This window comes from Thamnophis elegans, chromosome 1, assembly GCF_009769535.1.
Source record: "Thamnophis elegans isolate rThaEle1 chromosome 1, rThaEle1.pri, whole genome shotgun sequence".
Taxonomy (NCBI): Eukaryota; Metazoa; Chordata; class Lepidosauria; order Squamata; family Colubridae; genus Thamnophis; species Thamnophis elegans.
The window spans coordinates 97,537,832-97,552,102 of NC_045541.1; the positions used below are offsets into that span (position 1 = coordinate 97,537,832).

The window sequence follows — 14,271 nt, forward strand, 5'->3', positions numbered from 1 at the left end:
GTCAAACTGACAAAAAAAAATCAATTTCAATTTAAGATGACAACATTTAGAAGTCAGTTTCCCACCTTCCAATTGAATAGTGCATTATAGGGTCACAGAATGTAATATTCCAATCATACACTTTGAGCACAAGCAATCTTCAGAAAAATCTAGCTTTTCACAGAAAGGGGATGGCAAAGATCATTATTAGAACAGCAGGGAGTTTGCTATGTATCTATTAAATACAAATATGCCCTGACTTTGAAAGAGAATGTGATATAGTGAAACATTTCGAGAAATGTTTGTGACTCTTCAGAGTACACCCTGTTTCATTTTATTGATGCCCAACAGCAACATAGAAACACAACTTCTCTTTAAAATATTTGTCTTTTTAATTGCACTCCCACTTGTTTCATTTACTATACACAAATTTCCTCCATCACTTTTATGTACCAGGCATCATCTGTTGGAGAAACTGGTGCCATCCCAATATTTTTATTACCAACGTGAACAATGGTTAGTTTGGCAAAGCTACTGCATTGGGTATTTAAACCCAAAACATCTGGTAGGCAACAGATTTCCCTTTCCTGAGTTACTCTGTAATACATCACTGCCCATTTATTTTAGCAAAGCAAGAGTTAATTTCACAACCATTATATATTTCCCAAAAATGTTGGAAAACTCTTGTCAAACATAAAATACTGCTTGAAGACTTTTTTTATTATTATTACTGGTGTGAGGCAATGCAAGAGGCTGACTTTAAAGCCTGCTGTTAACTGGGAGTTTTTCTTGGCAAGAAGGCTTAGGGGATGTTATATATTCATGAACATGCTCTTTCATCTCCTGATTAAAGATTTTTTCTTGACTACTACAGATAAAAATGCTGCTTGCAGTAGCTTCTTGCACGTTTTGGAAATTAAATTAAGGGATCAAAATAATGAGTTTCTAGAATTCATCATACTGTGGGAAAACCTAATTGCAGGAAATGAAACTGCAAATCTCTCTTGATTGGGATCCTTTAAATTAATTTCATGGAGAGTTGGAGGTTATGACCAGGGAGAGCTAGATACAGATAAGGGCAGTTGCTGGGCTTCAATACCCATTTGGGAAAAGACAAACATTACCCTTTACAAAATTAATTCACAATTCAAGCAATAATTCAAATAGTACCTTATAGTAATGGAATAACTGGCATCTTCCTTTTGGGACAGCCATATTATACAAATATCCACCAAATTTGGTTATTTGGCATTTCAAAGCACACATATAGTCATACTACAGAACAGTGGCGAGATTTTAAAAATTACTACCAGTTCTGTGGGCGTGGCTTGGTGGGCGTGGCATGGCTTGGTGGGCATGGCAGGGAAAGGATACTGTAAAATCTCCATTACCACCCCACTGCAGGGGAAGGATACTATAAAATTTCCATTCCCTCCCCATTTCAAGGGAAAGTTACTCCAAAATCCCCATTCCCTCCTGATCAGTTGGGATTCAGGAGGCAGAGAATAGATGGGGTGGGACCAGTCAGAGGTGGTATTTACCGGTTCTCCAAACTACACAAAATTTCCACTACTGTTTCTCCAGAACAGGTCAGAACCTGCTGTATACCACCTCTGCTACAGAAGAGCGTTGGGCCTTAAGAAAAGGTTGCTATATGTCTGCCTTAATTCTATGAACTTCTGAATCACATGAATGCAAACATTGTAGTTCCGTTCTAGAGTTCTTATTCTTCAGCAAATTCTATTGTGCTTCTGTTTGGAATCAAAAGCCTACCTTATCAGGTTGTTTTGAAGTTTTAAGCATTAATATACAACTTTTGCATCATTACAGTTTGCAGTTGTCTGGATTCTGAAGCACTTAAACAGTACTAAAGCCCCCTTTTGTAAGCTGAATCTAAACTTTCACAATCGCCTAAATGCTCTTGAGTTTTTATCTCTTACTTGAAATCCTAGAGATTTTAAAGCAATTTTTAAACATTTCTAATACAGCAAACTAGACAAGAGGAAAGGAACTAAAATATACATGCTGCTTTGCACTCTTGCACATGTCATTTTAAAAGAAAGAACCATTCAATTTAATGGGATCATACTTCGTGAAAAGCAGAAACCAAAACTTACTCATTAGCTGTATTAACTATTTTATGGTTTTATTTAGCATTTAATGGTACTGTTTAATAACTCATAAAGTGAAGTAGGTTTATTTATATAGGTAAATTCTGAAAGAGGCCTGCACATTTCTTCACATAAAATACAACTCTTAGAAACTGAAGAATCTGGATAGAATAGTTGTCCAAATGAATATTACATATTGTATTAAATCAGACATATCCAAGCAGTGGCCCATGGCCTCGTGCTTCCCTGGATAGCTAGTAATGCAGCCCCACAATATATTTTAACATTATTTGTGTGTGTGTGTGTGTGTGTGTGTGTGCGTGTGTGTGTGTGTGTGTGTGTGTGTGTGTGTTTTCATAGAATATATATATATATATATATATATATATATATATATATATATATATATATATATATACATACACACACACACACACACACACATACATATATACATACATACATATATTCACACAAACACATACACACATTCACACATACATACATACATACATTAACTATATAATTTATACACAGCCAAAGATAATCCCTCTTCACTCATTGCAAATCAGGCAAGCCAAAAGGTCAAACCCACCTGTATTCAATAAAGAATTATGAGTAAACCTTTCAAGGAATGAGTTGCAAATTTAACATGATACGTTCACAAAATGAACAATTTTTGCCTTTGATGACATGCAGGTATATATCAATACCTCTTAGTACTTAGACTTACATACCTCTTCGTAGTGCTTTTACAACCCTCTCTAGGCGGTTTACAGAATCATTATATTGGCCCCAACAATTTGGGTCCTCATTTTACCCACCTCGAAAGGATAGAAGTCTGAGTCAATCTTGTGCCAGAGAGATTTGAACTGGCAAATTGCAGGCAGCCAGCAGGCAGCAGAAGTAGCCTGCAGTACTGCACTCTAACCACTGTGCACCTTGGCTCTCATATACATGTTTTCCCCTGGAATTCATGGGTAACTTGTTTCTGAACCTTGGATTATTGCAGGTTTCAGTGAAATTCCTGCAATCTCTTTACACACACTCTTCTGTCACTGCTGAAATATTTTACAGAAGCATAGAAGGAGCAAATGCTTACATGTACAGTAATTCAGCTTGGACTGGCCCAGCATTTCAATATTCAATAGGTAAATTCCCCAGTGTTTGCACCTATTAAATAAATTATTATTACGTGCCAGGAAGGTTTTGTGGAGTCTGAAAGTGGTTTAGGAATAGGCAAGCTCATAAGACAATTATCCCAGTGATCAAATATTTATAGCTTGAGAACATATTATCAAATGCATGTACATTACCAAGATCGTTTGCAAACCTTAAAATTCAAATTATATTTTGACCAATTTGACAGCAAAGATAGAAGAATCAGTTCCATTCTGATTCTACACTGACAATTTTCAGCTTCAACTTGTATAAATAAGGCAATTGTATTATGTCTCACTGCATTAAAGAATCAGTTAAAGGAAGCACTCATCTTAAGAAAAGATTGTGATATTACATAGTTAAACCTGTCAATATGTGCTGTTAGGCAGCCTATACAAGATATGAATGGGGAATTAGGGCTTTGAGTGCAGCTTGACTTGTAGTTACTTCATGGACACACCTACATAGTTTCCTTAGCAACCATACAGAAGTAGTTTGCTTCTTGCTTCTTCAAGATATTTTTTCCCACTGACCTATAAATGTAATATTTCCTGCTGCAGGAAATCAACTAATTTCTTTGTTGTCCTCAGAGGATGTAAAGGGAACACAGATACTGTCTGACTAGCTTCTACACAAAGCAAAGATAGGAATGGAATGTTATCCTTTGACTTAGATGGCAACCATTCTTATAGCATGTTTCAAGGTGTTCCGAGTTGTGGCATTTTGCTCAAATGCTTCGTCTGCTCTAATCCCTAGGTATATGCAGGATATCTTGCCCAAAAGAAACCAGGACAAAATCAGTACTGCCCAATAATTCAATATTCCAAAAATACATTTATATGAAAAACAAAAGATCCTACCTTGGTCTGCAACATCTTCAATATCCACTTTGAGTTCATTTGCCATGAATCCAATCACTGAAAAGATGACGAAGCCTGCAAATATACTTGTGGCACTGTTGGTACAAGTTACTATCAAGGTGTCCCTGAAGAAAGGAAAGGCAAAAGAAAATATGTTTACCAGATTTTTAATTGAGTAATAATGATGTAGCAGGTAATGTGTTCTGAGTATGTAATTATGTCACACTAATGACATACCAATATTTAGTAACTATGATACCAAATGCTATTTATTATTTATTCATTCCATTTGGATAGCTGCTCATTCAACAACTGAGCCTGGGCAGCGAACAAAATTAAAATAAAATAAATAATAATAACAATCAGAATCAGGAGCAGGGCTATCCATAGGGTGCTACAGCAGAAAAGCTTCTTCTGTGCCCAGCAAACTAACATTCCTTAACCCATGGGGCCCTAAGCATGCCCATCTTGCCTGACTAGTTTGAACAAGTAGATATAACTGGGAAGTAAGCCAGTCCCAAGTAATTTAAATTTGAGAAGCAATACCTTGATTTGAGCCTGGAAGCTAATGCAGCTCACAAAGAAGCGGTGTTACATGCACTAAGTTACCAGTGACATCTACTACCTATTGTGTCACCAGTTAAAGCTTCCAAGGGTTTTTCAAGGACAGCCCATGTAGACTGCATTGCAATAGTCCATATAAGAAGTCACTGGGGCATGAGTAATAAGTAGGGGGTCTTACTCCCAGAGAGGGTGCAAATGATGTACAATCCACATTTCCATTAACAACACTCCCCACCCACAAAAAGGCTTCACTAATAAAAATAATTTGATTCACTTTATCAAGGTAGATATTATACAATACTAATGCTTTTAAATACAGTCATTCTAAGAAAGTGATCACTAATTCCTGACTTCATTGTGTCTTTCAATTCAAGTATTTCACTATTAGCATCAACAGCATAAATCTTATTTTTTAAAAATTTAAATTTAAAATCTTAGATTTTAAAACAAGGAAAACAATAAGTCAGCATTCACAAACCCTAGTACAGTGATGGCAAACCTTTTTTGGCTCACATAGCAAAAGTGGGTGGAGTGCAGTGGGGTCATGCATGGGCATGCCACACATGTGTATGCTTCTCACCTCTGCACGCATGTGCACACGACCAGCACCCTTTCCACCCCCTGCACTTTTGGCACTCTTTTTTTGTCCTCCTCAGGCTCCAGAGGCTTTCTAGGAACCTGGGCGGGGCGAAAAGAGTCTCCCTGCCGCTCCTGGAGGCCCTTCGAAGGCTTCAGGGGCTTCCCTGAATCCTCCAGAAAAACCACCCCTATGGGCAAACCGGAAGTTCGGGAATGGACTTCTGGTTTTCTTGTAGGGCTGTTTTTCGCCCAGGAGGCTTCCCTGAAGGCGAAAAATGGCCTTATGGTCTTATGGCCAAACCGGAAGTCATTTCCTGTTTGCTCATAGGGCCATTTTTTGCTCTCCAGAACTTTCAAGGAAGCCTCCTGAAGGCTCCGGAGGGCAAAAAAATGGCCTCAAAAGAAGGCCAAAGTCAACTGGCCAGTGCGCACATATACGCTGGAGATGACAAGGCAATATCTCACGTGCCCTGACAAATGGCTCCGTGTGCCATCTGTGGCATGCATGCCATAGGTTCACCATCATGGCCCTAGTACAAACCTCACAATGCCTAAAACAATGAAAGGTAAATCTTAGGTGGACCTTATCAAATAATGGAAGTGACCACTTATAGGCATTTAAGATGTTCAAGTGAAGATTTGGGGAAAAAATTATGTTACACTACATACCATATTTTTCGGAATATAAGACTTTCCGAAGTATAAGACATACCTAGCTTTTAAGGAAGAAAACAAGGGGGGGCGGATCTGCCTCTGCCTCCTAGCAATTTGCTTCCTTGCAGCAAACAGCAAGTTTCATTTTCAGTTTAAGCATGGTGTCCCAATGATCAGCTGTTTCAGGCTGCAGGGATTGCCATAGCCTATTGCTGCCTACACAAGCCCCATTTTCTCTGTTTGCTGCAAGGAGGTAAATTGCTGGAAGGCAGAGGCCAAAGGGTGGGGCCAATGGGTAGGTGGACCTACAGTCGGTGTATAAGACACACCCAAATGTTTACCCTTTTTTAGGAGGGGAAGATCCGTCTTATACTCTGAAAAATATGGTAACTAAGAAAACATTTGAGATAAATTGTATGTTCTTATGATGAGTTCAGTTTTTCCCATCCTGTACCTTCTTCATAAGTTATCCAGTTTTAATACAACCAAAGGGCAACAGATTGGAAATCCTACTTTGGGTGTTATTTCTGAATGCTGAAACTCCAGTTTCAAGTGTCTAATCAGCATCCCATTACTAAGCTGCTTCAAGACAAACTCATTGTATACAGAAAAGTGATACATTGTGCACGCATAGTAGATCACTGAACATAAAATTCAGTCTACATAATCATCAAATGCATGCCTCAATAATTTAATGTTTATAAAAGACAGATGTCAACAAAAACATTTAACTCGCAGAGAGCTTTAAGAATGGGCACACGAAATGTGATGCTAAGCATGTAAGGAGATTTAGAAGAGTTCCTTAGCCATTACTTTGAAAGTTCAAAAGTTCAGTTCACACTTATCCAAGGCAGTTACAATAGTAGGCATTTCTTCCTCTACTGCCCACAACAGTTTCATGCTGATTGAGGCTACGTGTATTTGGAGAAGGCCTTGTTTTTTTACTTGATTTTGTTTTTTGGCCTGCCACAATCCCATGATCTCAGCAGTTACAATGTCACAATTAAAGCAACAAAAAAAGTAGAACACACAGAGGAAGGAAGGAAGGAAGGAAGGAAGGAAGGAAGGAAGGAAGGAGGGAGGGAGGGAGGGAGGGAAGGAAGGAAGGAAGGAAGGAAGGAAGGAAGGAAGGAAGGAAGGAAGGAAGGAAGGAAGGAAGGAGGAAAAGCCCCAGGTGATGTTAGACACTAGCTCTTCAAAAGAATTCCTTTTTTTAATAAGTTCCTAAAAGCTATCAGGAAGATCCTTCTGATCAGAGTGGAGGATGCATTCCATTGGGTCAGCATTGCTATGGAAAAGCAGTACTTACTAACTTGAGCTCCCCTGACATTTCAGAAAAGTGGACAACACAGAGCTCTCTCCCACAATCTAATAGATTGAACTAAATCCAGTTAGAGGAGGTAGACCTTCACATTACCAGGGGCCAAGTATCAAAGGGCTCTTTAAATTTAGCTCAGAAAAACTGAACCAGTGCAGAGCCTGGAATATACAGTGTAGGACAGCTAAGGACATGTAAAGTTCTACCATGAACTTCATATGCTATTAAATAGAAGAAGACATGAGGCTAAAAGATAAGATTCCCAAATCATGAACTACTCCTAGAACAGATACAAGTAGTTCTCAACTTACAACCATTCATTAATAATTATTCAAAGTTACAACAGCACTGAAAAAAAGTAATTTATGATCATCCCCATGTTCATGTGATCACAGCTCGGAAGAATGGCAACTGGTTCATGTGATCTTGTTGTGACTTTTTTATAACCAAAGTCAATGGTTATATCAGCTTGTTAAGTGTTACTATCTCATCCACTTAACTGTGGCAAGTAAGATCATAAAATGGGGGCAAAACTCACTTAACAACTGCCTCACTTAGTAACAGAAATTTTCGGCTCAGTTGTGACCATAAGTCAAGAACTACCTGTAGTCTCATCTAAGGACATCACTGGTATTACAGGAGACATGTGAATGTCAGTTCTGTGTTACTTGGGTTTAATCTGAGCCTGTTCTCATCCATCCAGACCGTCACAGCCTCCAGGTCCCAGGACAGAATATCAACAGCATCATCCACACAGAGGAAAATTATAATTGGGTATAATCAACATACTGCTGGTACCACAGCCCAAATTACTGGATGGTTGCCCCATCAGTTTCATGTAGCTGTTAGAAAATGGGAGGATAAGGACAAACCCTTGCAATAGTCCATTAAGTGGAAAACCACTGAATCAATCTATCCTCCCCACTAGAACAAACTGAAATATTTATAAAGGACAGTATAGAACTAATGCAAATCTTTGCAAACAGTGCAGTAATATACCATGCCTAATATTATTAAAAATTGCTGAGTTATCTGAAAGGACCAAAGGGAGATGCAATGCCCCAACTCAGGTCATACACAAAAGTGAACCTTTTCACACACACACACACACACACACACACACACACACAATTTACAATCGATTGGAAATGAAAAATTCCTTTTTATTCCCTGTATCTGAATTTATACCTATTTACCAATACCGTGTCTGATTTGTTAAAAAAAAATCAGTGACAAGTTTATTTACACAATAAATATGTACCATATACCTCATCAAATTATACTCCTCCAATAGAAATACGACAACAAAATTGATTCTGTCAACATTTTAACGACATATAAAAATAAATGTTGTTGTTTCTGTCTTGCCCTTCACCATGCTAAGCATACATCTGTGCATGCATTAAGCATGCATTGATATCAAGATCTCTTTCAGACTCTATCTCAAAGCAGTGCATTCATGATTTCATACTGGATGCAACTGCAGTCACATACCCAACAGCAATAAGGAATTCAAATAAAGGTGGTAGATTTTTTTTTCCTTTTTAGTACAGCAAAACAAAACAGCATATCATTGCCGAATTGATTATTATTAGTTCACAACACTGTGACGTCACAGCTGCCAGTTCTTTAAATGCTGCTGACCTTCATACACATTGGATTCTTCCCAAGAGCTCAATGTAAAATGTATCAGCGTAGCTTATATGTGATTTTTGCAAATGACAGATGCAGAGTTTGTCAATATACAGATTTTCTAAGTAGTATCCAATATTTTTTGTATGACACACGGTGTGCTGATAATTGTGGAACTACCACAATTTCAATTTTCAGATCTTAATGCTTTGTGATCTTTTCCAATTCTTTGTCTTTTGTTCTACTATCTCCTGGTAATGCCTCATCAACTATGATTTGATGATGGCCGTGATCATAATGATTTACTCACACAGGCCTTGGAATTTCTGTCTTGAGCACGTACTACTTTTCTCTATTACTTGTTATTGGATTTTCTTGTTATTCTTAATTTGCTATTTTAAATTGGGTAAATAGGAAGGAAAGTATATAAATGTTTAAATTTATAAGAGAACAGAGAGAAGGATGGAGCATCAGCTGTTGAGCAATTTTAAAGCTGTTCTTCTCAGTTATATACGAGCTTACCAATTAAATTAAATCAAATATTCTATTCTTATGACACTGGGAGCTTTTTCTTTATCTGAATTTGGAATTAATGCAACGACCAGAATTATTAATGTGCTACTGATACCGTAAAAATAATGGCACAGTAATTATAGCAGTGAAAATCACAAATTATCTTTGCTGCTTCAGAGCGTTCCTGACCTATTTCTCAATTACAAAGCTTTCTTTAACAGAGATTATGCGTGTGCTGTATTTCATGCTGCTATCCTTGACTCTTGACACTCCTCTACATTGCTTTCAACCCAACCTATTTATAATTAGGGCAGCCATTCAGGAGGAAATAGGACACACTAACCCCAGTAGTCTCATGATTTTTTCTATCAGATCTGCAGTGCAAATATTCATACAACACTAAATGCAGTTTTTGAGTACCATCCTGTTTTCCAGATTTTGCAACTCATGTCTGGTAGTCTTACTTTGAAGTTTTAGTGACAGATTGATGCTATACATGACAATAACAGAGATGACATCAAACATCATTCCAGAAGTACCTGGATTTATCTTTGCCATCTAATTATTGAAAACATTGCTGAATGTTCGCATGTTACCTGTATAGATTGTTATGGAATTTGTTATAGGAAGACAGAGTAATCAGACCACCCCATGCAGCAGATAAAGAGAAGAATATCTGAGTAGCAGCATCTTTCCATACCTTTAAAAAAAGATCAATAGAGAAAATTAGGTTTTTAAAAAAAAAAATAGAAATAGCAATAAGAACAATTAATGTGATTACAAACAAAGCTACCAACCATGCCATATGTAAGTTGTGTGGCAGTACTATGAATCAGACTGACCCAATAGGAGAATTCAGGAACTATCTGTAGTAACAGATACTTGAATGAAGAAGGAATATGATCTATTTAATTGCCAGATCTGGAAGAAGGGATGTCTTTAGTCTGCACTGATAGCTGGCTTTATGAACTTCACTACATGGATATGTAAACCAACAATGAATGGACAAAACAGCAATGAATTTTGAGCTGTGATTAAATATTTAGCTCCTAGTGGACAATATACATAATTGTGTATGTCAATGTTCCCTCTAATTTTTTTTCAGTGTGAGCAGAAAAGTATAGTGTTTGAGCGGCATATTTTCATGCCTGAGCACCTGAATTTTTTTCACAGATGTCACCTAAGACAACAACAAAATCAGTATTATTTGAAACTCAGTTATGTTTATTCAAGGTACCCTTAAGTTTCCCCCCATCTTAAGATTGCAGGCGGCCCTTCTATTAAATCTATTTTGCATCATTTGTACTAACACCACATTTGTTTCCAACTTCCAAGTCCAGTTTAAGATACACTGCTAGCATTAGGCTTTAACATATAAACAGCTTGGGATCATGCTATCTGAAGGGCCTCTCCTTCAGATAGCTTGATAGATGGCTATAGATAGTCCACCAAATTTTAAGCTGAACAAGTGAGGTCCTGTCGTCTGGTTTCTGATAGATCAGAGAGAGATGGGCAAGCAGGTGGCCTATAACTAAGTTTTTGTTAACTTTAAAAAGATGTTACATCAGACTACAATACAAGTAATTAAATGAAGACTAAAATAAGTGTTTTGGCATATTGAGCTTTTTATATTTCTTTCTTATATTGCTTCCTTAGTTGAGAACTTGCTCCTCAGCTTACTTACGCATTAACTGTTTGTTGCTTTTATGGTTTATTCATTCACTGCTCCATCTTCAGTTTTTTTCACAGGGGGCAGGGCTGCCGTTGAAGACGCCGACGAGCCCCTGCCTCCACTAGAATAACTGCTGCCTCCTCCTCCTCCAACAGCAGATAGGCCGGTGATGGGAGTTAAAACACTCCTTTGGCCATAAGTGCAGGCAGGCTGCCAATCTGAACTTTGATCATGTGACTGGGGGACTGTAATGGTTTTAACTTATCTTTGTTGCTGGTGTTAAATAAATTCCACCAATTGTTAGCCAAGAACCCACTCTAATCCAAGTGATTCTGTCCCTCTTATTGGGACTAGCGGAATTATCTACAGATCACTCCAGGTTTGTTTTTGTTCTGAGTCCATTGAAAGAAGAGGCTACTGAAAGGGATATGCTCCTTATTGAAGGCAAAAATCAATTGCTGAATTATTACCCATATTTCATGCAAAGATTTGTGATGAACTGGAAAGAACAACAACAGTGATTTGGGAAATTCACAAACTAAAGAAAGGTCATTGCAGAATTGGTATTTATATATTGGATTTCCAGACATTGTCAGGGATATGGAATGGAATAAACTTGCTTTGACCAGTTTTGGAAGAGACTTGCTGACAAATTGAGAAATGAGTTATTGGCATATGAGAGAGTTTGGAGAAATTGTTCCAATGTTGTGTTGTAGTTGATGGGCAATTAGAGGAGTTGAGACACAGAGGAAAGAATAAGAGAAAAGAGCTTTTATAGTTCTCTTCTCTCTAGAGTCCTGGCCCGGAAAGTAAAAGCCACCAGGGCAGGGCGCCCTGCCTCTCCTCTCCTCGCCCGCCCCCTTTGTGAAGGGCCCCGTCCGCTGGGCTGCACCGGAACGCAGGTGCCGGACCCCCCCACGCCCACTTGCCCCTCTGCGGACCAGGTTCAAGTTAGGGGTGCGGCGGAAGGAGGGGGAAGCAGGTCGAAAACCGCCGCAGAGGGGGCAGCGGTGGAAAGGCAGCCAACCAGCCTGCCACCGCCGGCCACCGTCAGCCCCGCTGCTCTTCCCGTCCCCTTCCCAGCCCCACAGTCCAGCGGTCGCAGCAGAAGCAGCCCTGGGTCTCCGCTACCACTCCCCGCATTTTCTGGACGGGGTCTCGCAGGAAGGAATCCCCTCTCCAAGGGATCCCCCGAACATGGACTTGAAGAGCCATGTTCTTCAAAACAAGTCTGGGGAGGTCCTTTGCAGGCGGCCAGTTCTAGCCGCCTGCAAAGAACTTCCCCACGTTTGCTTTACAGAAATCTCTGCGCAGCAGATAGAAACTGCTGCGCGGGGTTTTCTTGCCATGTGTGCGGCCGCGCAGCCGCGCACCTTAGAGGGAACAGTGGTGTATGTATGTATGTATGTATGCATGCATGTATTTGTGTATACAGTATGTGTACACACATGCAACCACACACACACACACACTATACAAAGATAACAAGTTTTGGGTTCACCCAAAAGTAATAAACTCTTATCACCTAATTGCAAGTATTTGAGCTGCTGCTATAAAGGGTATGTGTGAAGGGTATGTGTCTTGAAAGGGTAAAGAAAAAGGCAAAAATGCTGTTACCACTAAGGAATCTAATCATTTTGAGATATATGCATGACTCCCAATGTTTATATAATTCCAATATGTAACATATATCCTGGAGTTAACTTTTTTTATGAATGAAGTTAAATATACAGTATTTGTCCCAGGATAATGTTGCAGGAGCCAATCAGAGTTAGTCACCAGGACAGGTTTAGTATTCCAAGCTTTTGGACTTGTGTTGGAACCCATCCTCAAGGAACTTCTCTCTAGCAGAATGTGTGCTTTGGCTTGTTCTATGTGTAGTATTTATGGGGTGGCTTGTTATGCGTGGCTTTTTAGTTGTGGTTTGTGGTGTTAATGGCTGGATATTAAGTTGTTGGTGGTTGTTTCCTTGGGCTGCAAAGCTCTCTGCTTCCTAAGTATCTGATAAGTTAGTAGTAAATCAGCACTCCTGTTGACGGGCAAGGGGCCCATTTCCCAAGCTTCAATCATTTCCCTGGCTATTTTTGTCCCTGCTTAACCAACAATCTTATTAGCTGCAAAATTTCAAAATTATCAGTCAACAAGAGTGCTGATTTACCATCAGCCTATCATGTACCTTGGAGCCAAGGGCATCACAGCACAAGGAAACAGTAGCCAACCAGCCATTAACACCCCAATAAAAAAAAAGCCACACACAACCAAGTATTACAATGATACTACACCTAGAACAAATCAAAGCACACATTCTGCTAGCGAAAAGTTCCCTGAGGAGGGGCTCCACCATGTGTCTGAAAGCTTGGAAGATTAAAACTCTGGTCCCAGGGACCTACCCAGATTGGATTCTGTAACTTGTTTTACTTTCAGACAGAAATATTATTATGATACATACTTCTAACTTGCTTTTACATTTTTATTTCATCATGCATTCAATAGTAAATAATAGAATCATTAAAACAATCACCCTTTATTAAAGAATAATGCAGTTGTAAAACCAATAAAATCTATAGTATTAGAAGCAATAATAAAACCTTGGCAGATAAAGCAATAAAAATATATAAAAAGCTGAAACTAATAAAATAATGTTAATTCAATACCTAAACTCATCTAGGTAGTGCCAGGAGAAACTTTCCAGGGAGATACAAGTCTCAGAAGAAGAAAATATATTTAATCATCACTTGTCTAATTTTTAGAGGATGTGGTAGCTAAAGAATATGCGCTGCAAACAATTTTTACAATTAAAAACATTCATATGGAAGACAAAATATTTTAGATACATGGGCCCCAAATCAAATCAAGAACTTTTCTAAAAGTTAAAATTAACACTGTGAATTGTACCCAGTAAGTGGGCATATTTTTAAAATGCTGATACATCTAATGTAAATTTCAAAGCCAGCTTCCTATACACCACTATAGTAGCTCTTCTATATATCATTAGGACATAATGACAAATTAGTAGCATACTTAACTATTCCTCATTTGACATTAGAGATTATAATGACAAAGCAGATCTTCAGCCTTCCTCGAGTATCTATTTAAGGTTGTTCAGACTATCCTACTGTGCTACCTTATCGTGGTAAGGAGATGTTCCAAGAATGGATGAGCAAAGGATACCAGTAGTGTATGCCAAGTTTATACATTCCCAGCAACATCATTCATTGTACGAAGTTC

The 14,271-nt window shown here is 38.5% G+C and overlaps 1 protein-coding gene across 1 annotated transcript in view; it reads right to left on the reverse strand.

Annotated features, from left to right (window-relative positions):
* The window catches only part of SLC6A5 (solute carrier family 6 member 5), a 63,800-nt gene that overhangs the window by 23,820 nt on the left and 25,709 nt on the right, over nucleotides 1–14,271 (reverse strand). Inside the window, 2 exon segments of the mRNA XM_032212970.1 lie at nucleotides 4,112–4,236; nucleotides 9,968–10,071. Of these exon segments, the coding sequence (XP_032068861.1) occupies nucleotides 4,112–4,236; nucleotides 9,968–10,071 (229 nt within the window).